The sequence below is a fragment of the Bombyx mandarina genome, chromosome 06 (assembly GCF_030267445.1).
Source record: "Bombyx mandarina strain Sakado chromosome 06, ASM3026744v2".
Lineage (NCBI taxonomy): Eukaryota > Metazoa > Arthropoda > Insecta > Lepidoptera > Bombycidae > Bombyx > Bombyx mandarina.
The window spans coordinates 558,182-583,141 of NC_143213.1; the positions used below are offsets into that span (position 1 = coordinate 558,182).

A 24,960-nucleotide genomic window follows, 5' to 3' on the forward strand; every position below is an offset into this window, starting at 1 on the left:
CTTCAGTAACATGATTTTCAGTCGTAAAAGGGTATTCAGCACTTTTTAATGTGAAAGAAAATTTAGGTTGTTCAGTTGTCGATTCAGAATCGAAATTATGATAAAGTATTTTATGATCACCATTTATAGATCCTTTAATCGTTTCTGTAAAATCTACTACAGGGTAAATTACATTTGACCCTACTTGTGTTTTTGAAACTTTTAAAATAAGGTTTTCTGTTACATATTCTGGATCATGTTGCGTGAGCTGTGAATTTATTTGCTCAGAAAATATATAATTTGATCTATCTTTTCTTATATCTTCTGTACTTCTGAATTTATGAATTGATTCTGTATACTCAGTTGCATTAATAGGATCCCAATTATTTTGTCTGGCTTTAATGACACTCTCTGTTTGATTCTGTATATTACTGCTTCCTGAAGAATCCATTACATTACTGTTCAAAAATCTAGCAACCGCCGTAATTGGTGTAATAGATACTGAAGTATAATTTTGTAAAGTTTTATCCATTTTATTTTTTAGTTCGACATCATTGAATAAAGTGTCAGATTCAATCATTCTGTTCGTGAATAACATTAGATTCTCTGAAAATTTAAATTTCTGATTGTTGATATTCGTTGTCTCGTTGATTTTATCGCTATTTACCAATTCCCTGAAACTATTGGATGATACTGACTCCATTTGAGGATTTTTTGTGATATTATTATGAAGCTGATCCAAGATATGTATTTGTAAGTTGCTTCGTACGTCATTCTTTTTAGTGACCCATTCATCAAATAGTAATTTTTTCGGCTTTGAAATCGACACCAAACTTGAAACACCTTCATCTTGAACAGTTTGATCTACATTTTTCAAGGTTATTGTAGGAATTTCAGTATTATTTTTACCTTCAGACAGATTGTATCTCACAGTATATTTTGTTTTAATTGCATTTAAATTTGTGATTTTCTCGGTGGCTAAAATCGAATTTTTCATTCTATCCAGATAATTTTTCATGTTGTTTTTGGAATAACCATGAATTCCAGTAATATAGTTTTTTGTTGTATCAGTACCTTCGTATGCAAAAATTTTGTTAAGTTTTGGAATCTCAGGAATTTCATTATTCATTATTAAAGATCTTGAATGAGATTGATCCGATTTATTTTCTAAACTATTTATTTCTACTTTAGGAACTGTAATGGTACTTTGGATTTTTTCATCTGGAAATTTTACATTTCGATGTGGTGTATTGATTATATTGCTATTTTCTTGAACATTTGGTAGTCTATTGTCAAGCTCCGTGTAATTATTAGGTTTTTCAGTTATTTTATAACCGCCTGTCGTTTTCCTTCTTTCGAAATCTTTTTTGATATTTGATTGTATTCTTTCTTGTGCCTCTACCGAATTTAGTTTCGAACTATTATTGTGAGATTGAGTGTGTAAAGAAATATCGTACTTTGGTTTTGATGATTCGGTTTTCTTTTTATTGTAGTTCATTATGTTGGCACCGAATTCCGTAATACTGTTATTTGAACTTTGTATGATTACTTCATTATTTTTAATTCCTTTTGTGCTTATCATGTTTTCGCTAATATCATTTATAGAAGTATTGCTTACTTTAAGTCCTGTAGTTATGTGGTCTTCAGAATATTTAAATAATAAGAAAGTTTGTGATTTTGATTGGTTTTTGTTCATAATTTCGTTTGTAGGCTTAGAAGATTTAGTAGATATATCATCGTTTTTCAATACAACCACGTTTCTAAACTTAATGGTGGCGTCGTCATTGTTGCTCACACTAAGTGTAGGTAAAAAAGTAGTGCTGCTAAAGTTTGAATATCCGTCTAGAATTTCTTTTGTATTGATCAAGGCACATTTTTTTGTTTTGTGCTGAGCAATATTACTACAGTTATTACTCTGAAACTTAGTCTCATTAACTGATTTTTCGGCTTCATTAATAGTAGTTGTATCTTTACTATACTCGGTTTGACTCATTTTAGTAACTAACTTTGCTTCTGGTTTTGTGTTGTCGTCAGGTAAATTATTATTTTTCAAAATTATTCTATTTGGTTCGTTTACAAAAAAATCACCTTTCTCTTTAAGAGTCACATTTTCCGAGATCTTCAAATAGTCTTCAATGAACTGAATTTTTTTCGTTATATTTATTACAGACTCTGTAGCGTTTACCAGAGGTTTGTAAAATTCTACTGTAGAATTTATAATATTCTTCGTAAGCTCTGGACTCAGTTCATTACTGTCTATGATATTGATTTCATTGGTTAAGTGGTTTTTCATAGATGAAGTTATATTTTGATGTAAGTAATTATTTTTTGTTGTACTGGCTATCCTTGTATTCTGTTTTTCACGTTTTAGTATAGAACCCGATGTACTAAGCTCATCATTTAAGCTTTTTACATTTGAAAATGGAAGTTTTATATCCGCAGAATAAAGTTTATTTGGATCTCTGGTTAAAAGGCTATTGTGTATTATATTAGATATTTTGGATCCAAATAAAGTCTTTATGGGTATTGTTTGTTTGGGAGTCACATTGTTAATGACTTTAATATCGAATTCTGGCTCTTCTACTTTATTAACCGAAAAATTTATATCATCCAAGTACTTAGCTATAATATCTGTTGTTTGTGTAAGACTACTATTCCCTTTCAATTTAAAATCGTACAACTTTACTAAAGACTTAATTTTTGATATCGTGTCTTTATAATTTCCGATCACATCTACACTTTTTGTTGAATATAGATTTTTTACTGTATTTGTGTCTAAATCAGGGTTTTCCATACGACAGATTGATTCATTATTACAACACGTTGAAGTATAATCGGTATGGTTTCTTTTAGTTGTAATATCTACATAAACCTTAATTTTATCATTCTTCTTTAATAATTTGAAGACTTTAACTAGCCCTGCATTTTTACTTCGTACTAGGAAAACGTAAATCGATTTTAAGTTACAGTCTAAGACTGTATCACTTTTATTTTCTTTACTTTCTTTTTCTTTCGAATCATATTTCGCGTCAATGATGTCTATGTCGATGGATGTGTTTGAATCAATGGCATCATTAACCGTTTCTTCATTAATTTCATCTTTTTGGAGATCTTTATCTGCTTGTAATGTAAAAATCACTATTACGCTATGTCGGTCATTGTTTTCTACACGAATTTTTGCTTTCCCAAATAAATTGTATGATTTTATCTTATATTTATGTTTTTCTTTGCTTTTAAACAAAAGGTTGAAAATCAGATTTTGAAAGTTCATATCATTTGGATTTCTTAATTCTGGTTTGACTGTTATATAATCACGATGTTTTCCACAATTTCCACGATCAGGAAGTATGTCGTGGTCCACCGATATGACATGAGTTTTATTTATTTCCTGAGCCAGTTCCTGACGTAGGTTATAGCACGTGTTATTGAAAATCTTTCTATAAATTAATAAATCCGTATCATATGACTGTCTCCCTTCGTTGTCTAACAAATTGTTTTCACTGTTGAAAAACCTTTCTTCTTTCTGTCTAAGAGTCTCACGCATACACACACACAAACTTTTTAATAGTTTTAATGTCACGTTAAGGAGATGTTCATTACTAGTCGCCGTGTCCACAGATTGTAGAATCTTCATTAATAAAGGACTGTCACTCTTGAATGTCGAATCCGTTTGTTTTATAGCACTATTCAATTGTACCACAGTAACAAATAATAAATAGATTTTCATTTTAAGTCGGATAATTTTTGGGTAACATGTTCGCTGTTGTTTCTTATCGATAGGAAATGGAAAAATGGGTTTTGTAAAAGAAACAAATGAATGTTGAATAACAACGTCGACTTTGTTTAGAGATAAATCAATCACTTACTACCGATAACATTTAAAACGAATCGAGTTAACTGCAAGTCCGATCGTAAGAGCTATAACTGTTTAAGGCCTGTCTTAGCCTCTCAACATATCGCGTATTTGAGAAAGCCACATACATCTTTTTTTAAATATGTCTAATTAAAAATATAACTATAACGTGATTGGCATGCTCACGGCAGGCCTATCAGTGATATTAAGTGATACGACCATGACGGAGTTCAAATCCCGCAGTTAGATACCAATCTCTAAAGCAGACGTACATAACACCTGATCACGAATGATATCCACTATAAGGGCATAGCATAGCTTAATAAAATCATTCCCGTAAAACAAATTTGTAATAACAAAGTCCGTATCGGTAGCTACCACCATCCTGACTATTTTTACCACGAATCAGGTTTGCAGTCTGGTTTGAAGGGCGGGAAGCTATTATAAAATACAATGAGACGACTCATCTCAAGCAGCATACTACATAGTACCAAGACAATAAAAATAATAGTCTAGAAAATTAAAAAAAAATCCCTCTAACCCAATTCTCCATCTCCTTTTGCCTATCCAGCAGTGATTCCTGAAGCTGTGGGCCCAACTCTTCCATAAACCCTCGAACCAATCCCTTGGAGTGTTCCAGTTGCTGATGACTCACGACTACGGAGGCGAACTCCAAGTAGCTGTCCATGGTCATCTGCAGATCTGGCACCGGCAATTTGGCCAGCTGTACATTCTAAAAGAATTCGTTGAAGAAGCATATAGGCTAACCTCACGCTAAGACCAATACAAGCGGAGCACCAATAAAGTATGTTTCAAAATCGGGTTTTTTCCCCTTTTGAGAGTTTTCGCTGCGTGCGCTGCGGAAACGGTTAAAGTTTCGCTAAAATAATGTATGACAGAATTGTTCCCCTCTAAAAGATCTAAAAAAAAGTCCGCGACAGCATATGTCTACATGTTAAGGTTGGCTCACTATAACGTTTTTATGCTAACCAAATTTGTTCCAAAATAAAGCATTACTTGTGAACTATTCCACGCGGACGAAGTCGCGGGCAAAAGCTAGTATTTATATAAGAGGTAAACTAGAGGTTACCTTATAAGATATTTGAAGTCATGTTAAATTTTCAATACTTTTTTTACAAATTTATTACTGTACCTGAAATTCTTCGTCGTCGGTGCTGTGGAGCTGGGTGCTGAGCCACCGCTTCGACAGCGAGAGCAGAGACTCTCCCCATGCTGGAATCCGCAACAAAAATAAGAATTTCGAACAAAATCCGATTTTCACTAATAAAATCAGAAATATATTTTTTTTTTTAATAAATTTGAATTGAAAATAGTGTAAGCAAAAATGATTTTCTTGTAAAAAAGCGTGAGGTGCATGGTATCAGTAGTTATAAATATTTTATGAACAGATATGAGTAGAAGGGTTATTTTGATAATATCCTAAAAAGCACGCCACGCTTTTTTATACAATAAAATCATTTTTTCTTACACTAATTTTAATTCAAATGTATTAAAATTTATTTTCTATTTTTTAGTTAGATTATCTATAAAAGCGTATTTTGTTAGTTTTTTTAAACTTTTTTTTTTTTTTGTCGTCGGATATTAATAAGTATACCAAATTTCGAGATAATCCGATGTTTTGAAGGGGGTCAAAATCATGTTCAAAGATTCCGTTACAAACATAGGTCTGAAGCTAATAAAAAGCGTATTAAAACCACAATATCTCGTTGCGTTTCTATTTCAGACAAACATAGAATAAAAGTTATTAAAGAATACATAATAGTGAATATTGAACAGGTCAACGATAACATTTAATTAACATGATTTTGTAATCTGATCCGTTCTATCTTCTCTCAAGTGTCTTGGCAGCTGTTTGCTTAGTGTTAGGAGCGACGGGCTCTTACGAACGGAAAAAACCAGAGTCGTCTTAAGTTGAAAATTCAGGGGGCTTTATTGCTTAAACAAGTATAGTAGGCTAGACAATTAATTCATCTTATTGCCTGTAACCATTCGGAGTATATGCAAGGTAGGCTTGGCACAGCAGCTTGGTTCTGCCCCTGGCATTGCCGACGTCCATGGGCGACGGTAACCACTCACCATCAGGTGGGCCGTATGCTTGTATATATACATATATATATATATATATATATATATATATATACATACACGGATTATAATTTTTTTTATTGAGAAATAAGATCTGACCTCATGCGTCAAAGCGTATTATGTAACTGGTACACAAAAATATATATAAGAAGAGTATAAAACATTAAATAAATGTTAATAAATGAAATATTTTTTTAGATACCCACTCAATTAATATACTTAGTAATAAAGTAAATAGTAAAAAAGGGTAAAGATAATTGTAAGGTACTATTATTTTATTTAGTGTTGTTTCTAATCCATCCATTTGAATACTTTAAACACGAAAATGAATTTACTCTTGTTATGTTTTCATATCTTAACTATGTACTTAACTTTAAAAGAGGATTAGAACACTTTTCATCACTTTTCAAAAAGTAAACAATTCCCGAGAGTCAATATGTTTCCTGCATTAACGCGAAAAACCGGTAAAACCGGTAAAACCGGTAAAACCGGTAGCGGTAAAAACCAGTGATTAATAAAGTCCGGTTTCAACGATGCGACGAACATAAAAGCTGTGTCATTAAGCTAATGTCTTTAGTCAGCATCTCAAGTACACGCACCGGACGCGCTCTCTCATCACTAAAAACTCGACCTTTATTTCTATTATTATTTACTTACTACATTTACTAAGCCTTAGTTTAGGGGGCATATTCTGCGAAGCACTGCTTTTGTTAGGGCCAGTGTTAATAAACTTCCTCAGGTCGAGCCCCGTGAGTTCACCAGCCATAGCGTAGCTGGGATTGCCCCTTAGACTATCAGTTAATAAGTAGGACAAAGAAACGACATGAACCAGCCAGCCACGAAAATGCACCATAGTGAGACAAGTTGACCAGAATTTGTCATGCAATATAATATAAAATTTGCGATTTGGTTGTATCCCTGGCATAGCTGATGTGCACGAGTGATGGTGACTACTTGCTATCAAGTGGGCCGTTTCTCGTCTGTCTATAATACAAATAATACAGTATATAATAGTACAAGGAAATAAGGAAATATCAGAACAATAAAACTTATTGTAGAGCGTATTATGAGTCCACACAGGCGGGGTCATAGTCACAGTGTGTTTCTAGTAGAAACAATGCTTATCTAAAACAATTCAATCTGTATTCTAGGCATTTCTCTAAGGCACGGCGACATTGACCTTATGGTGCGTGAAATTCTCATGTCTCATGTCTGCAAGCTTCTAATGACTGTCCAACTTGAAATGAGCTAGACATTTCCCTATATAAACCAGCTTAGGAGTACGGAAAATAAATTTCTAAATTCCATTGGAACCCGTTTTTATAATGATCAAAGTTTCAAAGACCCCCCTACATCGAACCCTAAATACATTCGTAGCAGCACGTACTTTACAAGGAGAGTACGGATGGCCTTACAGATTTAGTGGCAATATCCGTTGCGAGCGAGAGTGCATCTGGTCCCGCTGGGATTACGAGATATTTCTTCGTTTATTGCTGTTTTGAGAGTCGTGTATCTTGGGCTGTTTATATAAAACTTTGTATTATTACAGTACATTTGTATACAAAACTCTGTATTTTATCGTATAGTGGTCTAGTAGTTGGCTAGTGGTGATCTAGTGGTTAGTGGTGGTTGGCAGGGCTGATGACCGTACAAGGGAATACCGCTAAAATAACCAAGCAGGGTCATTTCGTTACTTAAATTAATTGACGTTCGGGATCTATACTTTTCCATATTTCGTAACTGTCTTTATCAGATACCCCAAATATGTCTCTAAATATGCATGTAGGACGGTGTTCAAGTCCCGCAGGCGTGCTTAGTGCGAATTTTTTAACGTTCTCGATAGCGTAAAAGTTAACTCAAACGTGTATGCGTTTAGAACAGCGCCCCTAGCGGCAAACGGAGGCAAACATTCCGACTCCATAAAATTGAGTTAACTTTTACGCTATCGAGAACGACAAAAATGTCGCACTAAGCACACACTTTTCTAAACAAGTACGTACAAAACATATGCTCGCAAACAAATGCGATCGATGAATGCGATGAAGGAATAGCGTGCTATAAGAAGTGGCGGGGCGTTTTATAATATGAGGTAGGTTCCAGTATCCCACATGTTTCTACCGCAAAACAATCGTGCGTTCTAGTTCGAAGGCCGATCTAGCCGCTATTTAATACAACTGAGAGATCGTCCTTGTATCTCAAGGCGGGTGACGGCATTCACGATGTGGTATTTCAGCTATACTTTGATCTTAGCCAAAAGGCCGAGAAGCCATGAAACCTAGGGGTGGCGACGCGAGTCTGGTTGTAGTGTTGACCGCGGGAACCCCCTTACTCTGACCGGGTTTTGACCCCGGACGGAGATCGGACGTCGGGTGTAAGAATGCTGGGGAGTCGTCTAGTGCGATAGAGCCCTAAAACTCCTTGGGCCCGCGGTCTGCTTCCAACATCTGCAGGTTGCCAAATCCCACATACCCCGGCGTGGATGCGTGGACCTCGTAGGATGTTCGGACGACGGCCCGAAAAAAAACGGCTATGATATGGGTGGGACATTTTCACCACTTAACACCAGCTGGGTCGTGAGCTGGTTCACTCAACATTACAATGAAACATTACTGTTCCACGGTAGCAGTATTGTGGTATACTTAAACTCTTAGATTCATTTTGTGTGTTGCATTTTCTCATCTGTTTTAAAAATGTACTGTCATCTTCTCAATCGTCTTCAACTCTTCGATAGCTAACGAATAAATAAAAAATTCGGTCAACAAAGAGAAGAAAATTGTATTTATCTATTTTGACTTAAATATATAAATATCACGGTTCATTTGGTAACCACATTATCAATTTGTATCGTATTTTGAGGTATGTATAATAAAACAGGAGAATTAAAACAGCATTGCGAGTTAGAAGCAGTTTTTCAGTGCCCTGTTGCCAGCACCCGAGAAATAAACTGATTAAAATTTTATTGTATTCAACAAGAACAAAACACAATATTTATTGAACAGCTCCAAGTTAGAAGTTTTCCTGTTGTATGGGAATTTGTACTAGAGAAAAATCGATCGACTTCCGCCTACGCGTTGGGGCGGTAGGCGGAGCAAGTTAGAGTGGAATCGACTTAAACTCTCTGTCGTTCAATAACCCACACTCGAGCATCGGATGAGAACTCAACCCAAGCAGACGGGGGCAAGGTGGAGTGTTTCGCCTAAAACACATCCTTCCCCGCCCATACGAGACGCCGAGCCAGGGTCGTCGCTGATAGCATCACGGGACCTCACAGCCGGTGGACTATCAGAGGTCAGCCTCTGTGGTATGAATGTTCAAACCACACATTAGACGCCAACATATAACTCATAACTATACTGAGGCCTTAGAACTCATATCGCAAGGGGGGCGGTAGCATTTACGTTCTAGATGTCTATGGACTCCAGTAACCACTTAACACCAGGTGGGCTGTGAGCTCGTCCACCCATCTAAGCAATAAATAAAAAAGCTCTCGGCCTACCTGATGTTATATGGTTACCGGAGCTTATAGACATCTACAATGTAAATGTATATAGGCTATAAAATACCTTGAGACACTTAAAATACCATGAGGCAAAAGACCTTACCATCTTGAGACATGAGTTCTAAGGTCTCAGTTGTTATAGAACAACGGCTGCCCCACCCTTTAAACCGAAGCACATTACTGCTTCACGGCAGAAATAGGCAGGGCGGTGGTACCAATTCGTGCTGGCATGGCTCACAAGACCACCAGTAATTCAATTGAGCATCTGGATACGATAAGCAAGGTCACTGCGATCCGCCGTGGTGACCCTTAATAATTGTAGACTTATAATTAATTAACGTTTTATTTATTACAGTAGGTATTTTAAATATAATAACATTAACAGACTTAATGACAATCTATCCCAATGTTGTTGTTTGGAAGTTGTATTTACTATGCAAACTTTTGTTGAAAATATTGATAGCGCGATTCATATCTATGCTATTTTATTCGTTTGTGAGCGATGCGCTATGACCCATCTTTCGAATCTCGGGACAATCACATCAAAAACCACAAAATTGGACGTACATTAAGACGGCCGTCGAGGCAATCGAACCAAACAAAAAATACAGTTAATTTCCTTCCATTAACTTGGTCGGGTATCCTTGTGTCATTTCACAAAAAAATTTCATTCCGGCCGTTGATTCTCGGAAAAAATCCGAAATTCACCCTCTCAGCAGTTTCTGTTCGTTAATTATTGGTGATTTCTCTCCCCTATAGGACCGGCCACAGTAATGAATGTCGACAAATTACCTTTGATAGTTCCGTAGTAGTGTTCGGGCAAGTATTTACAATAAATCTCTTTTGCCAGGTTCTGTGCACAACCGTAACTTGAGAAGAGAGAGAACCCTATAATGAATTACTCACAAGAACCATACTCTCGTACGCCAAAATAAGAGTAAATTATTTCCAGGAGAACTTTGACGAAACTGTGTCTGTGTGCTTAAAAAATGTTAAAAATAACAGATATCGACATATGAGAGTGAAAGGAATCCAAGTATCTATATCAAGATTCCGGTGACCTTCATCAAAGCATAGGTCTACTGTGATAGCTATCCTCTTGGATGCCTTTTGCAATTAATTAAAATACAGTAGTAATTGAAGATAGAGCTTCATCAAAATACGTACAAATACAAAATACGTTCATCAACAAAGTACACACGTTATATCTACGGATCTTGAGACAATCAAGATCCTTGTTCGAACGAGTATCCATGCTACTGATGCAAATTTGGCTGGAGACTGGAGGAGACGCAGCCTCTGGAGATGAAGCAAGTCAGACAACGGCATAAGACAACGACATGACGTAGCGCTCAAAATTAAATAACACTGAAGAAGAAATTTTATGCCAGTTAGTACGGTTAGTTAGTTAGTATCGCACTGATAATTGGTGGGGCATAAAAGTACTGGAGTGGAGACCTCGTACTGCACGTCGTAACGTGGGCAGACAGCTAACGAGGTGGACCGATAACCTGGTCAAAGTAGATGGTAGAGACTGGATGCGAAAGGCAAGAGACCAAAGAGAATGGGGTGCATCCGAAGAGACCTACACTCGGCATTTGGTAGATACGGGTTGAAAAAGAGAGTACGGCACAGATATAACCTCTGGATACGCAGTGAAAATGCGTAGTTCAAGGTAGTTTCCAGACAAAAAATTATCTAAACAACGTTGTTTATATATTACACATACGTATATGGATATCATTAAAAACATTTTTACCCTTATACAATGTTCAATTTAAGATAAACAAAGCCAGTCTCAGCGCATCGCTTAAGCTCTGCTTTCAATCGTCGTAAAGCACTTAGACCATACACCGCACAGGTGAGGATTCACACGGCCAGCCGCCCAGTATCGATTTCGGCTTTCAAAATATTTTATATTATGGCGAAAGTTACGCAGATTGTATTATTATTAATTGCTTTATTACCCAGCAAAGCTTGAAATGTTTTAAAACGATCTAATTTTGGATTTATATCCGTAGCTTGACTAAAGATTACAGCGAAGCTAAAATGCTTTTCAGACTAAGCACTACGCCTAACACTAAGTCTATAAAAAAAAAAAAAAAACGATATTTTAATAGTTATAATTAAGATGTATTTGCATCGTTTCCGAGATCGTTATGGGTTTAGTATCTGAAGTAAAGGGAAAACATTAATTTACCAAATTAAACATTTTTTTGTTTTATTTCGGATGCACGCATTGAGACACGAGGTTTGAGGCCGTAGATTTCATGTGTCAACTCGTTTTTATTTGTATTGTATTGCAAAGCGACGAATATTGATAGCAAATAAAAAAATATCATCGTGGCTGGTTAATATAGTCTGACATCCTTTAACCTTTAATATATTTCCATTATCATTTACAATGTTTTGAATTCTCATCACAAAAGTATTCTACACTAAATATATGTTGTATATATTTATATAATATATAATATATTGTATAAAGTACTCAAGGCCACAAAAATAATCAACAATAAACTCATTACATTTTTTACAAAGTTTTACATTAAATATAAAATGTCAAGACACACCGAGTTGCGCCACGCCAAGACGCGCCACGTCGCGCCACGCCACGTCGCGTCAACACTAAAATATCACTGTCAGATTATCCGACAGCTACAACCTTAATGCACGGAGTTGATTTCATTAATCAGCAATAACGACGATATAATTCGTTCTGAGTTATACTTAATAATGAACGAAAATAACCATGAAGAAACTATGACTGATTGAGTTGATAACAGATAATTTGATAGTTACGGTACATACTTCGTGACTGACTGTTTTTATAATCAGTAATTTCCTCTGCATCCCTGCAATGGCCTAAGTGTAGGGATGGCAGTGACCGCTTTTAGTCGGGAGGCTATATGCCGTCTACTGAATTAGGTCAGCATTTTTTCTACGGAATAAAGAGTCCCATGAAAATGAGTCAAAACAAGTAGCGGCTCTAATTAATTTTAACCACCATTGCTCATGTGAAAAGAGCCGACTCGGCGTTTGAAGTTTTCAATGTAGCGTTTTCGAATCAAACCCAATACCCGGTCGTTGTTTGACATCCAAAGAATAATTTTGGTGAAATAAAAATCCTTTCTATTACAGGCATACATTCTTTTGAAAATGTACTTACTATTGGGCGGTAGGTAAGATAAAAAAATTTAAATCGTTTTTTAAATTTTAGTCAAAAACAGTCCTTCCTAATAAATTGATTAATTCAACTTTTTTGTGCCGATGACCATAACATAATAACGCGTCTCGACTGCGCTCGTCCTCCACAACTTAATTACGCAACCCTTACGTGATGTATGGCGTGTTACAGTCCCACGAGACTTGCCCGTGGCATGAGCGGAAGCGGGCTGTCATACCTTTTTACTTCGAAAGTAAAACATGATTTGACAGACACGCAAATACGATTCAATTTTTTTTTTCTCAAGTTGTGCTACACCGGTGCTGTCATTTTTCGAAAACAGGCTAAAGAAAGGCCACTGGACAGCGTCCTGGCTTCATTACTCAACCGCCGACGCACATTAGTGGCGATACGCGTACCTACGATCAGGTGGACTCTACCTACCTATCTATCTTTTTATCGCTAGATGGGTGGACGAGCTCACAGCCCACCTGGTCCTAAGTGGTTACTGGAGCCCATAGACACCTACGACGTAAATGCGCCACCCACCTTGAGATATAAGTTCTAAGGTCTCAAGTATAGTTACAGTTACATTTGGTACTAAATACAGTAGAACTTTTAATAAATGGCCAAACGTGCCCGACAATATTGTAATTATATTACAATAACCAACGCTACGCAAGTCTGAAACGTGTTTTAAATCCAGCAGTCGTAGAATAGGAAAATCCGCTATCCGCTTTCAAGTTAGACCGGATACAGATGGCGCTGTGATCGGCGTTGCCATGACAACGCAGGTGCCATATCGATCGCCCACCTCGTCAGGTGTGAGGGTTGTATTGCAACGAAACTTGTAAATTGAGTGTTTGCTATATCGCATGTTGTATTTTTGTGAGTTTACACTTTACACGATGCATTGTTAAGTATAAACACTTTTGAGACAAAGAGCACTCGTCCAGTACAGAAGCCATTGACAGCAAAGTTCGAAACATTGTATGAAATAAATGAGTTAAAGCTAAAGTAAAATGTTTTTAAATCTAGGAGAAAACAAAACAGTTAAGTACCAATTTTATTGATCAATGGATAGATTTACTTCCTTTTGAAGTGAAAACTTCTTTAGAATCGCTGTGATTTCAAACCGGATGCAACGGAAAAAACGACAGGTAAGAGACACAAATACAAAAATGTGTAGGATGAAGCCAGCAAAGAATGAGACAGAAATATACATACTATTTAATACAGCGCCATCTGTGAGATTTTTTAATACTAACGTGTGTATGAAAGCTCTTGTTAATTTAGCATTATACGTGAAATTAAAATATCAATTCACAGAGGGCGCTACCTTACAATTATTTACTAATGACAAAATTTTACATATACTTAAGACGTTTAGGATAATTGTATTTTAATTTTGGAAGGCTTCACTTCTACCACCTGTGAATTGCACACATTTTGTTTTTTTTCTTTTGATTCGTATTGCCGCCACAGGCAAACGAGCATACAGCTCAACTGATAGTGAGTCCCCATCGTCGCTTATGACGTCAGCAGTGCCCGTAACACCCACTACCTGGTGTCACTAATTAAAAAGAGTAATATACCGAACTATACCAATATCTTTATCAATCAAAAATAGTGATTACATTATTTGAAAAAGACAAAACGCTTAGTTATATGTAACGAGTATGCAAGCTAATGTCGATTCTCATCTCATTAATCTTTGATGACCACTCTATGGAATACAGTCTTTGACTGATCCGCCATATTCGTTACGTCGTAGTTGAAAGAAATTTTTGTTTTTTTTGTTCCTACCTAAGCTGATGGTCTTGAGAGACCATTTCAGCGTACCTTCACTAGTACGAGTAGGTGAGGTCACGGGGCTTAAACCTGACGATGTTGCTAACACCAACCCTAGCAAGAACCATGGTTCGCAGAATCTACCACCGTATCCGAAACGCGACCCACTGAGAAGATCCAGCGTGAAACTCAGTGGGCTAAATTGAAAGATGTAAAACTCAGCTCTTAAAATTTAAGTGTGTTTATTATCTATCAGACTTAACACGTGATTATACATCTATACTAATATATAAATCTACAGTGGTTTTTAAGGATGTTCCGTTATAACTACTGAACCATGCATCCGATTGACTTGAAACTCGGTATCCATGTAGAAAATACATGTACTTAACGGATATGCTAATATTTATTTGAGTGTTGGACTCCCTACACCAGTTGCAGGGGCGTTAATGATGAAAATCTTTGTGGGGGTGAGAAATAATAATGTTAATGTTAAATGCCCAGCGAAGCGGATGCGTACAGCTAGTCTATATCTATACTAATATTATAAAGAGGAAAGATTTGTTTGTTTGTTTGTTTCGAATAGGCTCCGAAACTACTGGACCGATTTGAAAAATTCTTTTTCCATTAGAAGCCGACATTGTCCCTGATGAACATAGGCTACTTTTTTTAATTTTTTTTTTATATTTTTTTTTTGTTTCATGTGTGTTTTAATGTTTCCGAAGCGAAGCGAGGGCGGGTCGCTAGTTTAAGAATAAAAATGTACGCTCGATCATAACGTTTGTCATTTGTTCCAAAAACCCAAACCCTACATTATCAATTTTCCTCACTTTGTCAACCGATCTTCTTATTTTTTCTTAAGTAGCTCTTGAAAGTTTTCAATGAAACTTTTTGGTAATAGTCATTTTTTTTTTCTTTCCATATATCGATAATTTGGTTAATGTTAGAAAGAAAAACGTAATATTATAGTGAGTATTGTAAATTACACGTATTTTATTTGAAAAAATTATGTCCGTCTGTGGGATTTGAGCACCGGCACAATGGCGTCGCTCGATATGAGCTCACCCGGCCTTTTATTCAGAGAAACAAAGATTACGCTCTTCATAGCATATTATATTTCTTTCTACACGTGCAGTCTGTGGGTTAATGTTGAAATAATACTCCGGAATAAAATATGTAACAGTTTTAATGCAAAGAGGAAAAGGAAGAAACAAACTTATAAAAGCAAAGAACACAAATTGTGTTCATGTAAGCAAATTGTGAATCATTTTTGACAATACAGATAAGATGAAATTATGTTTACAATTCTCCAACAGTTAGTTACTCGCAAAGGCAGTATAACGCCCTGCGTGTACAGTATAACGATGCATTTAGGATACTGATGGACTGCCTCGATTCTGCCGCGCATTGGGCATGTTTGCGGAGGCGCTTATCGACGATTTCTTTGCCATATTAAGAAAGTGATGCGCGTCCTTGATCCGCAGGACAGGGGCTAGCTCTGACAGCATCCTGGCCATGATGTTCGCGAGGTTAGATGGACCTTTTCTCAACCATTGTAGGAAGATCCATAAATATGCTCGAAATAGTAAGCCATTCTAATCTATATAAATAAAATTGGTGTGTCTGTTTGTAATATTGAAATAGCCGCTTTTTACTACATGCATAATATGAATATATATACGGTACATACACCAAAATAACTTTTTTTACAATTTTTGCCTGTCTGTTTGTTTGTTTTTTTTTCTTTTGTTTTTTGTTTAATCTCTGGAACAGCTAGACCGATTTTGACGGAACTTTCATTGATAGGTAGCTGATGTTATAAGGAGTAACTTAGACTACTTTTTTTAGAACTAGCTTTGCCTCGCGGCGTCACCCGCGGTACGAAAACAACCGCGGGTTACATCGCGGGACTCAGCTATTGTATTATATGTCAGTGTATGTTGTTCTTTACTTTGATTTTGTTACTATGTCCTTACCTTACTAACATATTTTTAAGAAGTCAATGCTACTGTAAGTTCAGGACAAAGGGAAGATCTTCTACCGAGCGGGTGATATTACTCTTTAGACCGACGAATCCAAATGTTGTTCGGAACTTGTATATGTGCAAGCTTATCTTGAAAATGTCGTAAGCGCGATTCAGGCATCGTTGTATGATGGCTATCCGCCACACTACTAATATTTATTTATTTATAACTTCTTATACTAGAAAGTATAAAGGCGTACTTAATGCCATAGGCATTCTCTAACAGTCTACCTTAGGGGAGTGCAGAGATGAAGCTTGGTAGGTGTAGTGTGAAGGTGATATTACTTAAACATATGTATACATAATATTTATAGATACAAATACTCGTACTTAAATAAATACATATACATAAATATATAGATATACATAAATATAAACATATAAAAACATATATAAACAAATATTATCAATTAGATGACTCTGCTAACTCTCTCAGAAACAGTTCCCTCGAAAACTTCTCGAACCTTCGTCTTAAACGCTTCACGTGTAGTAACATTAATATTGATTAATAATTATATGTGAAATAAATGGATTTCATAATAATCATTATTTGTATCCGTTAGGACACGACGACTATCAATATAAAAGAAATACAATCGTAAATTTAGACCCTTACTGGTTTAATACAGGAAATTTCTGTCCAAAAACAATTTACAAGTATTCATTGTCACATTATACAAATTATAATTTTGTCTGACCCACTGCCCCGCGACCATATGCCGGATAGTAACATAGCAGACCGTATGATTTATCACAAAATTGTGATAATCATTGTCACGTTATCAATGTTAATATCAATGACGTTATCAGTCATCATTGTTCAGTTCAGATAAAGAGCGCTACGGTGCTGTCTGTAAACAAGTGGTTTTTTTTTTTAAATATTTGATTTCTTTTCTTCGAACCTTTAAGTGTTAAACCATCAACTGTTTGGAGAAAACCAAAAATTTATACCAATGTAAGTATACTATGTTACAATACTCGACTAGGAAAGTCGCACCTGCCTATGAGTGACCTGAAGCTGTGATGCGTTCCGCTACCAAATATCATTGAGACATCGACCTTATGCTTCTGGGTGAGGTGGCATTTATTATCCCAGAGCTAAAGTTACCAAAGTTTATTTTATCGAAGATAGCAACGAGATGTGCTTAAAAGACAGACATCCAGTCTAGTAGTACTGGAGATTTCATTGATAAAAACAAAAATAAAGATATGATAATGAGTTAAGATTCTTTTGTTAAGAGTTTTTTTGATATGGACATAATATGATGAGACGAAATGACAATGAGGTTGTTAAAATAGGCTTAACTATGAATGTGGAAGACTTTCGAGGAAGAGGTAGACCTAAGAAGAAATGGATAGATTGCGTGAAAGACGATATGTGTCAGAGGGGAATGAGCGAAGAAATGGTATTTGATAGAGGAGTATGGAAGGAGACAGCATGTTGCGCCAACACCAAGTGACTGGGAGAAGGGTAGGAGAATGATGATGACGATGAGTTAAGATTTGTTTTGTTTACAGATAATGAGGGTCTGGGTCTTAATAGTTGCGTTACTCCTACCTAATGTCGGAGGATGGTTAAGTAGCATCTCAGTTATGGGTCAAGTGAGCAGACCTGACGGAGACTCCTGGTACGACACCATCAATAAACCATCTTGGACGCCACCGAACTGGGTCTTCGGTCCCGCTTGGACAGTATTCTACACCATGATAGGATATTCATCTTATTTGGTATACAGAGACGGTGGAGGCTTTACAGGTGTGTGCAGGAAGTATGTCGTTGTACATTGCGTAGTGTAAGATTAGGAAAGATGTCGATTATCGTCCTGAAGCAGCAACCATAAAGTCTAACAGTTTTCAAGTATTTACGCTACAATAGCCTTTATACCGTCGCATTACATGTTTTTTTTTTTTTATTGTTGTATAGGCAGACGAGCATACGGCCCACCTGATGGTAAGTGGTTACCGTCACTCATGGACGTCAGTAATGCCAGGGGCAGAGCCAAGCCGCTGCCTACCGTTTAAATGGTTACCGGAGTCCATAGACATCTACAACGTAAATGCCGCCACTTACTGCGAGAGATGAGTTTGTCGAGTCTCTATATCGGGCAACGATTAATAAGACACGTGTTCAGTTAAGTGACTAACGTATATTAGGATTACAACCTAACGTGCTATCGACAGCCCGACAATCCCGAGACTGACATAGAATCACTGCAATATAATTATCGCTAACACATACATATAGGTATTATTATTAGTTGCTATGGGGACATTTATGGTTCCTACAAGTTGTAAGGTCTCAGTGTTTACAGTATAACGGCCACCGCACTCTTCAAACCGAAACGCATTACTGCTTCACGGCAGAAATAGGCAGGGTGGTGGTATCTATCCGTGCGGACCCACAAGACGTCCTACCACCAATAAAAGCATCTATTTTAGTTCTGTAAAGTATAGTATATAATTATTGTATATAGCATTTAAGTATTGTAAGTATATAAGCATTGTAAAGTATCTATTTTTCTTGTAATTTGCAATGCACATACTACGTTCTTTTCTACAACACCCTTGGTTGACTAGTAGAGAATACCTTAGGCATTAGTTCGGCAAATGTACATTAATGTTCATGAAGCTATAAATAAATATGTCCCAGGAAAGACGGCGCTAACTGGTGTTCATGTACAATGTAAACATCATTCTAAAGTGAACCTAATTATGTTTCTAGAGAAGTCGCAATTCCCTTTGACTCTTTATCTGATTCATTTGTTCGTCAACTGGACGTGGACTCCTGTGTTCTTCGGACTCCATAAGCTTGGACTGGTGAGTATTGAATCAGTATTGAGCTTTCTTATCCTAAGGAGTTGAACTAAAGCCGTTGTCGTTGTACCGATGTAGCTTCATTACAATACAATAATAACATTTTTTCGTATGGTTGATGTGTACAATGTTTGGGTCATAAAGAAAAATATTATTAAAATATATTTTTCAAGAAAATTTCATTGAAAAATGACGTATGCGGGAGTACAAGCGGAGTAGAGAAATTTTATTCAGTGATGTACTAAAAAACTTTCATGCTAAATTTTTTATACTTTTCAAAAACTCAACCAATATTTTTATATTACCATATCTACTTTATAATAACATTTGTTTTCAATATCGTTCTAAAAGATCAACATTTACATTGGAATAAATAAAGCGAAGGAAGATGTATATTTATTAAATTACACAATATAAGTCTATTAAAAGCAATTGTCAAATGAATGTCTAGGGAGCAGTTGCGTATTTACCCAATATGTACCCCAAGGATGCGGCTTCCAAGAGTTTAATTTAGAAAAAAGTGTCGAAATTGTAATCTGGCGACACGCGAGATATCCCAACACAGTAGTTGAGAACCGCTGGCCTAGATCAAAGACGTGGTGTGATTTTTTAAATATTGTTTTTTTTTTCAGGCTCTTCTACATATTGTGATATTAGATATACTAGCAGTGGGCTGCGCAATAAGCTTCTATATGGTCAACAGATGGGCAGCTGGCCTCTTCCTACCGTACATCGCGTGGTCAATATTTGCTACCTGCCTAACTGCTACTCTTTGGCATCTTAATTAATGAACATCGTCTTTATCCTCTTACGCAGTCATTAGTTTAATTTGTATAGTAATAGTACAGACAGCATGACAGCCATTGTTAAACTAATTAAATAAACGCGAGATTAAGTCGCTATAGTTTTTGTGGGTACGATATTTTGATTAGCAAAATTTTATTATAATATACGGAGCACTGAGAGCTCAACTTGAATTAGTTACAAAAAAGGTAGATGTGTCAAGTACGTCTAAAGCCTACATCATAGTCACATCTTTGTTATCTGATAAATTCCAATATAGAGTAGGTATTGATGTCGAATGGCAAATGCATAAGATACAAATTTGCTAAAATACATAGCACACAAGAACACTAAGCTTAATGATTGAATGATCAGAAGACGGAGACTCCGGCCCTAGACGCTTATCAAAATATCCATGTTCAAATTAAGAATACAAGAAGGGTAAATTGGATTCAATGATTCATTAAACAAAACCTGAATCATTGGGTTGAATCAGTCTACAGCCCGCAGTGTCGCGTTATTAGCTTAGCTACGAAATACTCCGTAGATTGCTACAAAGAGGCTACAGGTTTCAAAGCTTTTGATTTCTTCGTTTTGCGAATAATAAATACTCTCAAAGTTGATTTTTTGGTTTTCATTGATATTGAATTCAACGTTCTGCCTCGTTCTGCGACGCCCAACTTGTGTTCTAAGTCATCATTATCTCCAATCATCCCACCCAACTATGAACCAGGGTATACTAGGGCTTGACCATCAAAAGACCACCCAGAATAGAACTTAAAACTACGATGTTCTCCAAGAAAAGTTTCATTGTCTTCGAAGACAGACAAGCGTACCACATGCCAAGTTGCCCCAATACGTATAAATCTATCAGGTACCAGTTATACCAACGACAAAACCAAGCATCTGCCTTTTAATGCGAGGACTCTTTTATACCTTGTTTGAAGACAGACATGGTATTGCGCTTAAGGAACACCTTGAATGAATTCTGTTTAGAGCCAAATGGTGCGTGGTAATATTGAGTTGATGATCATAGCCGATGATCACTCCCAGGTAGTAAGGAGGAACTCTGTTCCGTTGGTGGGCGGTACGATACTGAAAAGGAAATGACCGAATAATATCACCATCATCGTTCTCCCAGTCACCTGGGGTCGGCGCAGCATGTTTTCTCCTTCTATACTTCTCTATCATATACCATATCTTCACTCACTCCCCTCTTACACATATCGTCTTTCACACAATCCATCCATTTTTTCTTAGGTCTACCTCTTCCTCTAAAGCCTTACACATTCATAGTTAAAACTATCTTAACAACCTCATTGTCATTTCGTCTCATCACATGTCCGACATGACCGAATTATATCATACTCCCCAAATTTACTATTTTAATATTTAAAGGATCCTGTCGTTTCTGTCATTGGGTTGAACTAATGGTCTTTATGCCATACAATTGAGACTCTCACCTCATGTCTCAAAGCTGGTGGTGGTACACATGGGATGATGATTAGTATTCGGTTAATATTTTAAATCACACAGCCCATTAGCTAAAGGCAAAAAATACTTGACTACTTCACTTAGAAACATCAGAATTGGGTATCCACTCGTATGCGCCAATTAAAAATTAAAAACAGGTAGGTACGACTGCCAAATCGTAACAAGCCCTAGTTCCACCTTTGTGTAGCGGGGGGAAGAAGTGCTTGTTAAATTTTCACGGACGTCTGACCCTTTCCAACCCCACTGCCAACCCTGCTCTATAGCTGTTAAGGTTTTTCCCGACATCGCTTCAAGGACGTAATGCGATTCTTTGAAGTGCTTTCTTTTTTATTGCAAGGTTGATTCGATTTAATATTTCACCACTAACTGTGAAAAGTGAAATCTGTAACGTCTTAATTCTAATGACCCAAAGTTCATGAAGATTTTTTGTCTCTTTTTATGTTAACCCGTTTCAAATTGGCATGCAGAATGCTATTCATATCAAACTACCGACCGACGTATATTTAGCGAAACATCAAACACATACACATATACATATACACACATCATATACACACTGATAAGGTCAAAAAGGTAAAATATCCCTACCTTTTTCAAGTTGCCATTGAAAACCATTGAAAAACTAGATCGAAAACTATTATTTGATAAATAAAACATTAATCTAATCCCATCCCTAAACCAACAAACAAACAAATACTAAAACACTAATGAAAACGAACCGGCACAAACAAGTTGGATGCTGCTTGTCTGATCAAAGACTTCAATTGATTTTGTTTATAGAGGGCTCGAGTCCTGTTTCATTTGCTTTCACTGTTATCACAGACATTTAAATATTTACTTACAATAAGAAACGTGTAAAAAAATCAGCTTTTAAAATTTGTAAAACGAATTTAAACAATTTTAACAAGGAAGTTAAATTGTTTAAATTCCTTGTCACGATCAGAACTTGATAAATTAAAAACAAACCATGATTGAACTTGTAGTACTCCAACACGGGCGGTTTCTCTAAAATTTTTATAAACATTGAGCCCTAAATATAAATAGTTCGATGATTTTGTGAAATATTTAAGGCCTTCTAAATAGCCGTAATGTCCGTCTGCCTACGTTCCTTACTTCGCGCCGAGAATTCGATTGCTCTATAAATAAATATACCTGTATGTATACAAAATACGATCGAAATTTGTTATCTAACAATTCGCAAATATCTTGATTCAACCACTGCAGCAAAGATGCTGCCCTCGCTAATTTGTCTAATTACTTACCATAACAAACTCACCCCTACACAGACCATCCCTACACTACTTTACCAAACGATTCACAATCTTATTCACTTAGTAATACAGTTGAAATGGAGCAAAAGCGAATCCAATTTGTTTAAGAATACTTCATGGGAACTGAAGCAAAATTCTGAAACGGTCCAATTTTAAGTGCTTGAAAACTCCTGTATTGGTTCGATGAATTATTTACTTTATTGTTAAGACAGCTAAGTTCAAATTCCGTTATTATTGGTATGGTTATGAAATATCCCGTAATTGATTGATTTGCATCTGCGACGTAACACACTAACGACAAAATTAATAATTCTGAATAATAGTGAATTGAAATAGAACGAACAAAATAGGTTGTATGTGGGAAGAAAACGAAGCTCTATAGATAAAACATATATAGATACCAGTAATAGCTAGTACCAGCTAGCTAAAACTAGTATAATTTTGGAGTAAAATAAAAAACCGATATATTTTTTTCCAACCTATGCTGATAGCCTTGAGAGGCTATTTCAGCTTCACTAACATGTACGTGAGCTCACGGGGAACAAACCGGAGTGTTGCTAACACTGGCTCTAGCAAGGACAGTGCTTCGCAGAATCTACCACCGGATCGGAAACACGATCCACTGAGAAGATCCGGTGAGAAACTCAGTGGGCTGTGTCTGTGGGTTAAAAACCGATGCTTACCGTCGCATTTAAAAACCAGCATAATTGAATACGAAAGTCAGAGCTCTGGATTCTAATTATTTTAAACATCAACATCATAAATAACTCTACAAGAACACCTTCAGGTTCTTTGAATATGTTTTAATAACTAACCCGGGGGCATAGGAGATATTTTCGGGCTCCGAAAATAAAGAAATCCGGCCCAATCTTAATTACAAACCCATAGACGATCCTAGTAGATACAAATATCATAAAAATAACGACCGTACCCAACTACTAGGACAGCCAGTTAACACATTTATAGTAAAAAAGAACATTTATAGTAAAAAAGACTTACAAAAAAATTACATTTAAGTAAATGTTTGAAAACAACGAATGAAAGCTTCACTATAAAGCTCTTATAGTCGAATAACTCAATTCACATACACCGTTATAACTATACTTGAGACCTTAGAACTTATATCTCAAGGTGGGTGGCGCATTTACGTTGTGGATGTCTATGGGCTCCAGTAACCACTTAACACCAGGTGGGCTGTGAGCTCGTCCATTCATCTAAGCGATAAAAAATAAAAACCATCTTAACCATTAAGTCACAAACGGATACATTCAATGTATGTTTAAATGTTACTTTCATTGACCTCATCTTCCCCCGGGTAGCATCAGAATCTATTAAAAGTATAAAATTCTTCTTCTCATTAAAGGTTGTGACAGTAAAATACATTTTCTTTTCACAATTTTCAAAGCTTCGTTAATATTTAATGGCCGTCAATTAGAAAATGGCAATCAGTAAAATAATTTCATCAAATGCCCTAAAATGTTCAATGTTAATTTATTGCTTATTCAAAATAAAACAATTATTACTTTTCTGTTGTAACAATTTATTCGATCACTGATTATGATTGTTTACCATCTCACATACATCTATGAGTACATACGATTACACAATATAACTACTAAACATGATAATGAATAAATGAAGAAAAATGTCATTTTAAATAAAATGCTTTAATAAGACTTTCACCGTTGTTGCGACGGTAAATTTAAAGTATTTTACAAATACAAGTGCTTGTTCTAACGAATATTGTTAGCTATTCAAAAGCCATAACATTCTAGAATCCTTTTAACGATTAATGATTATCTTTAATTAGATTTAATTATGTTCTACATCTATAGTAATGCAATGAAACGATATTTGAATAACCTATGATTCAACTCACTACAGATTTTTAATGTATGTTCTGAATTTGTAAATGTATGAAAACATACGAAAAATGTTCTTGATGCATATATTATTATTATTACGCATTTTTAGATTTTGATTTGATTGATTTTGATTTATTCCGTAATCACGACATTTAAATTCATATCTTTTTATGTATCAACCAAATTATAAACAATTTTACAAAATTGAAAAGTTAGAACATGTACTTTTATCGTTCCGCTAACACTAATTTACAAACATTAGCTACGCTATGTAAATATTTTGATTATCTTTTAAAATCTAAGTCAAAGAACGAAT

The 24,960-nt window shown here is 35.9% G+C and overlaps 2 protein-coding genes across 5 annotated transcripts in view; one reads left to right on the top strand and one right to left on the bottom strand.

The window, feature by feature from the left end:
* ChAT (Choline acetyltransferase) overlaps positions 1-24,960 on the bottom strand; it is a 78,161-nt gene that overhangs the window by 19,325 nt on the left and 33,876 nt on the right. For both annotated transcript variants that reach the window (XM_089728241.1, XM_089728242.1), the window contains exons 2-3: positions 4,986-5,065; positions 4,374-4,565 (exon numbers count right to left, since the gene is read on the bottom strand). In XM_089728241.1, coding sequence (XP_089584367.1) covers positions 4,374-4,526 — 153 coding nt within the window. In that variant the 5' untranslated portion in view covers positions 4,527-4,565; positions 4,986-5,065. The remainder of the gene's footprint in view (positions 1-4,373; positions 4,566-4,985; positions 5,066-24,960) is intronic.
* LOC114240981 (translocator protein) lies at positions 7,260-20,637 on the top strand. Of its 3 annotated transcripts, none has more exons than XM_089728230.1 (4): positions 7,260-7,459; positions 17,936-18,173; positions 19,140-19,234; positions 19,864-20,637. In XM_089728230.1, exons 2-4 carry the CDS (start codon positions 17,939-17,941, stop codon positions 20,017-20,019), a joined length of 486 nt encoding a protein of 161 aa, XP_089584356.1. In that variant the 5' UTR covers positions 7,260-7,459; positions 17,936-17,938; the 3' UTR covers positions 20,020-20,637. The 3 variants fall into 3 exon arrangements, with proteins under 3 accessions (XP_089584356.1, XP_089584354.1, XP_089584355.1); XM_089728228.1 differs by lacking the exon at positions 7,260-7,459 and adding an exon at positions 13,319-13,655; XM_089728229.1 differs by lacking the exon at positions 7,260-7,459 and adding an exon at positions 17,099-17,372.

Bases quoted from the DNA above. Each gene is read 5' to 3' on its own strand.
- LOC114240981 (XM_089728228.1), top strand. From the start codon at position 13,626: ATGTTTTTAAATCTAGGAGAAAACAAAACA. The intron at 18,174-19,139 runs GTGTGTGCAGGA...TTATGTTTCTAG, and splicing joins AGACGGTGGAGGCTTTACAG to AGAAGTCGCAATTCCCTTTG. The intron at 19,235-19,863 runs GTGAGTATTGAA...TTTTTTTTTCAG, and splicing joins GACTCCATAAGCTTGGACTG to GCTCTTCTACATATTGTGAT.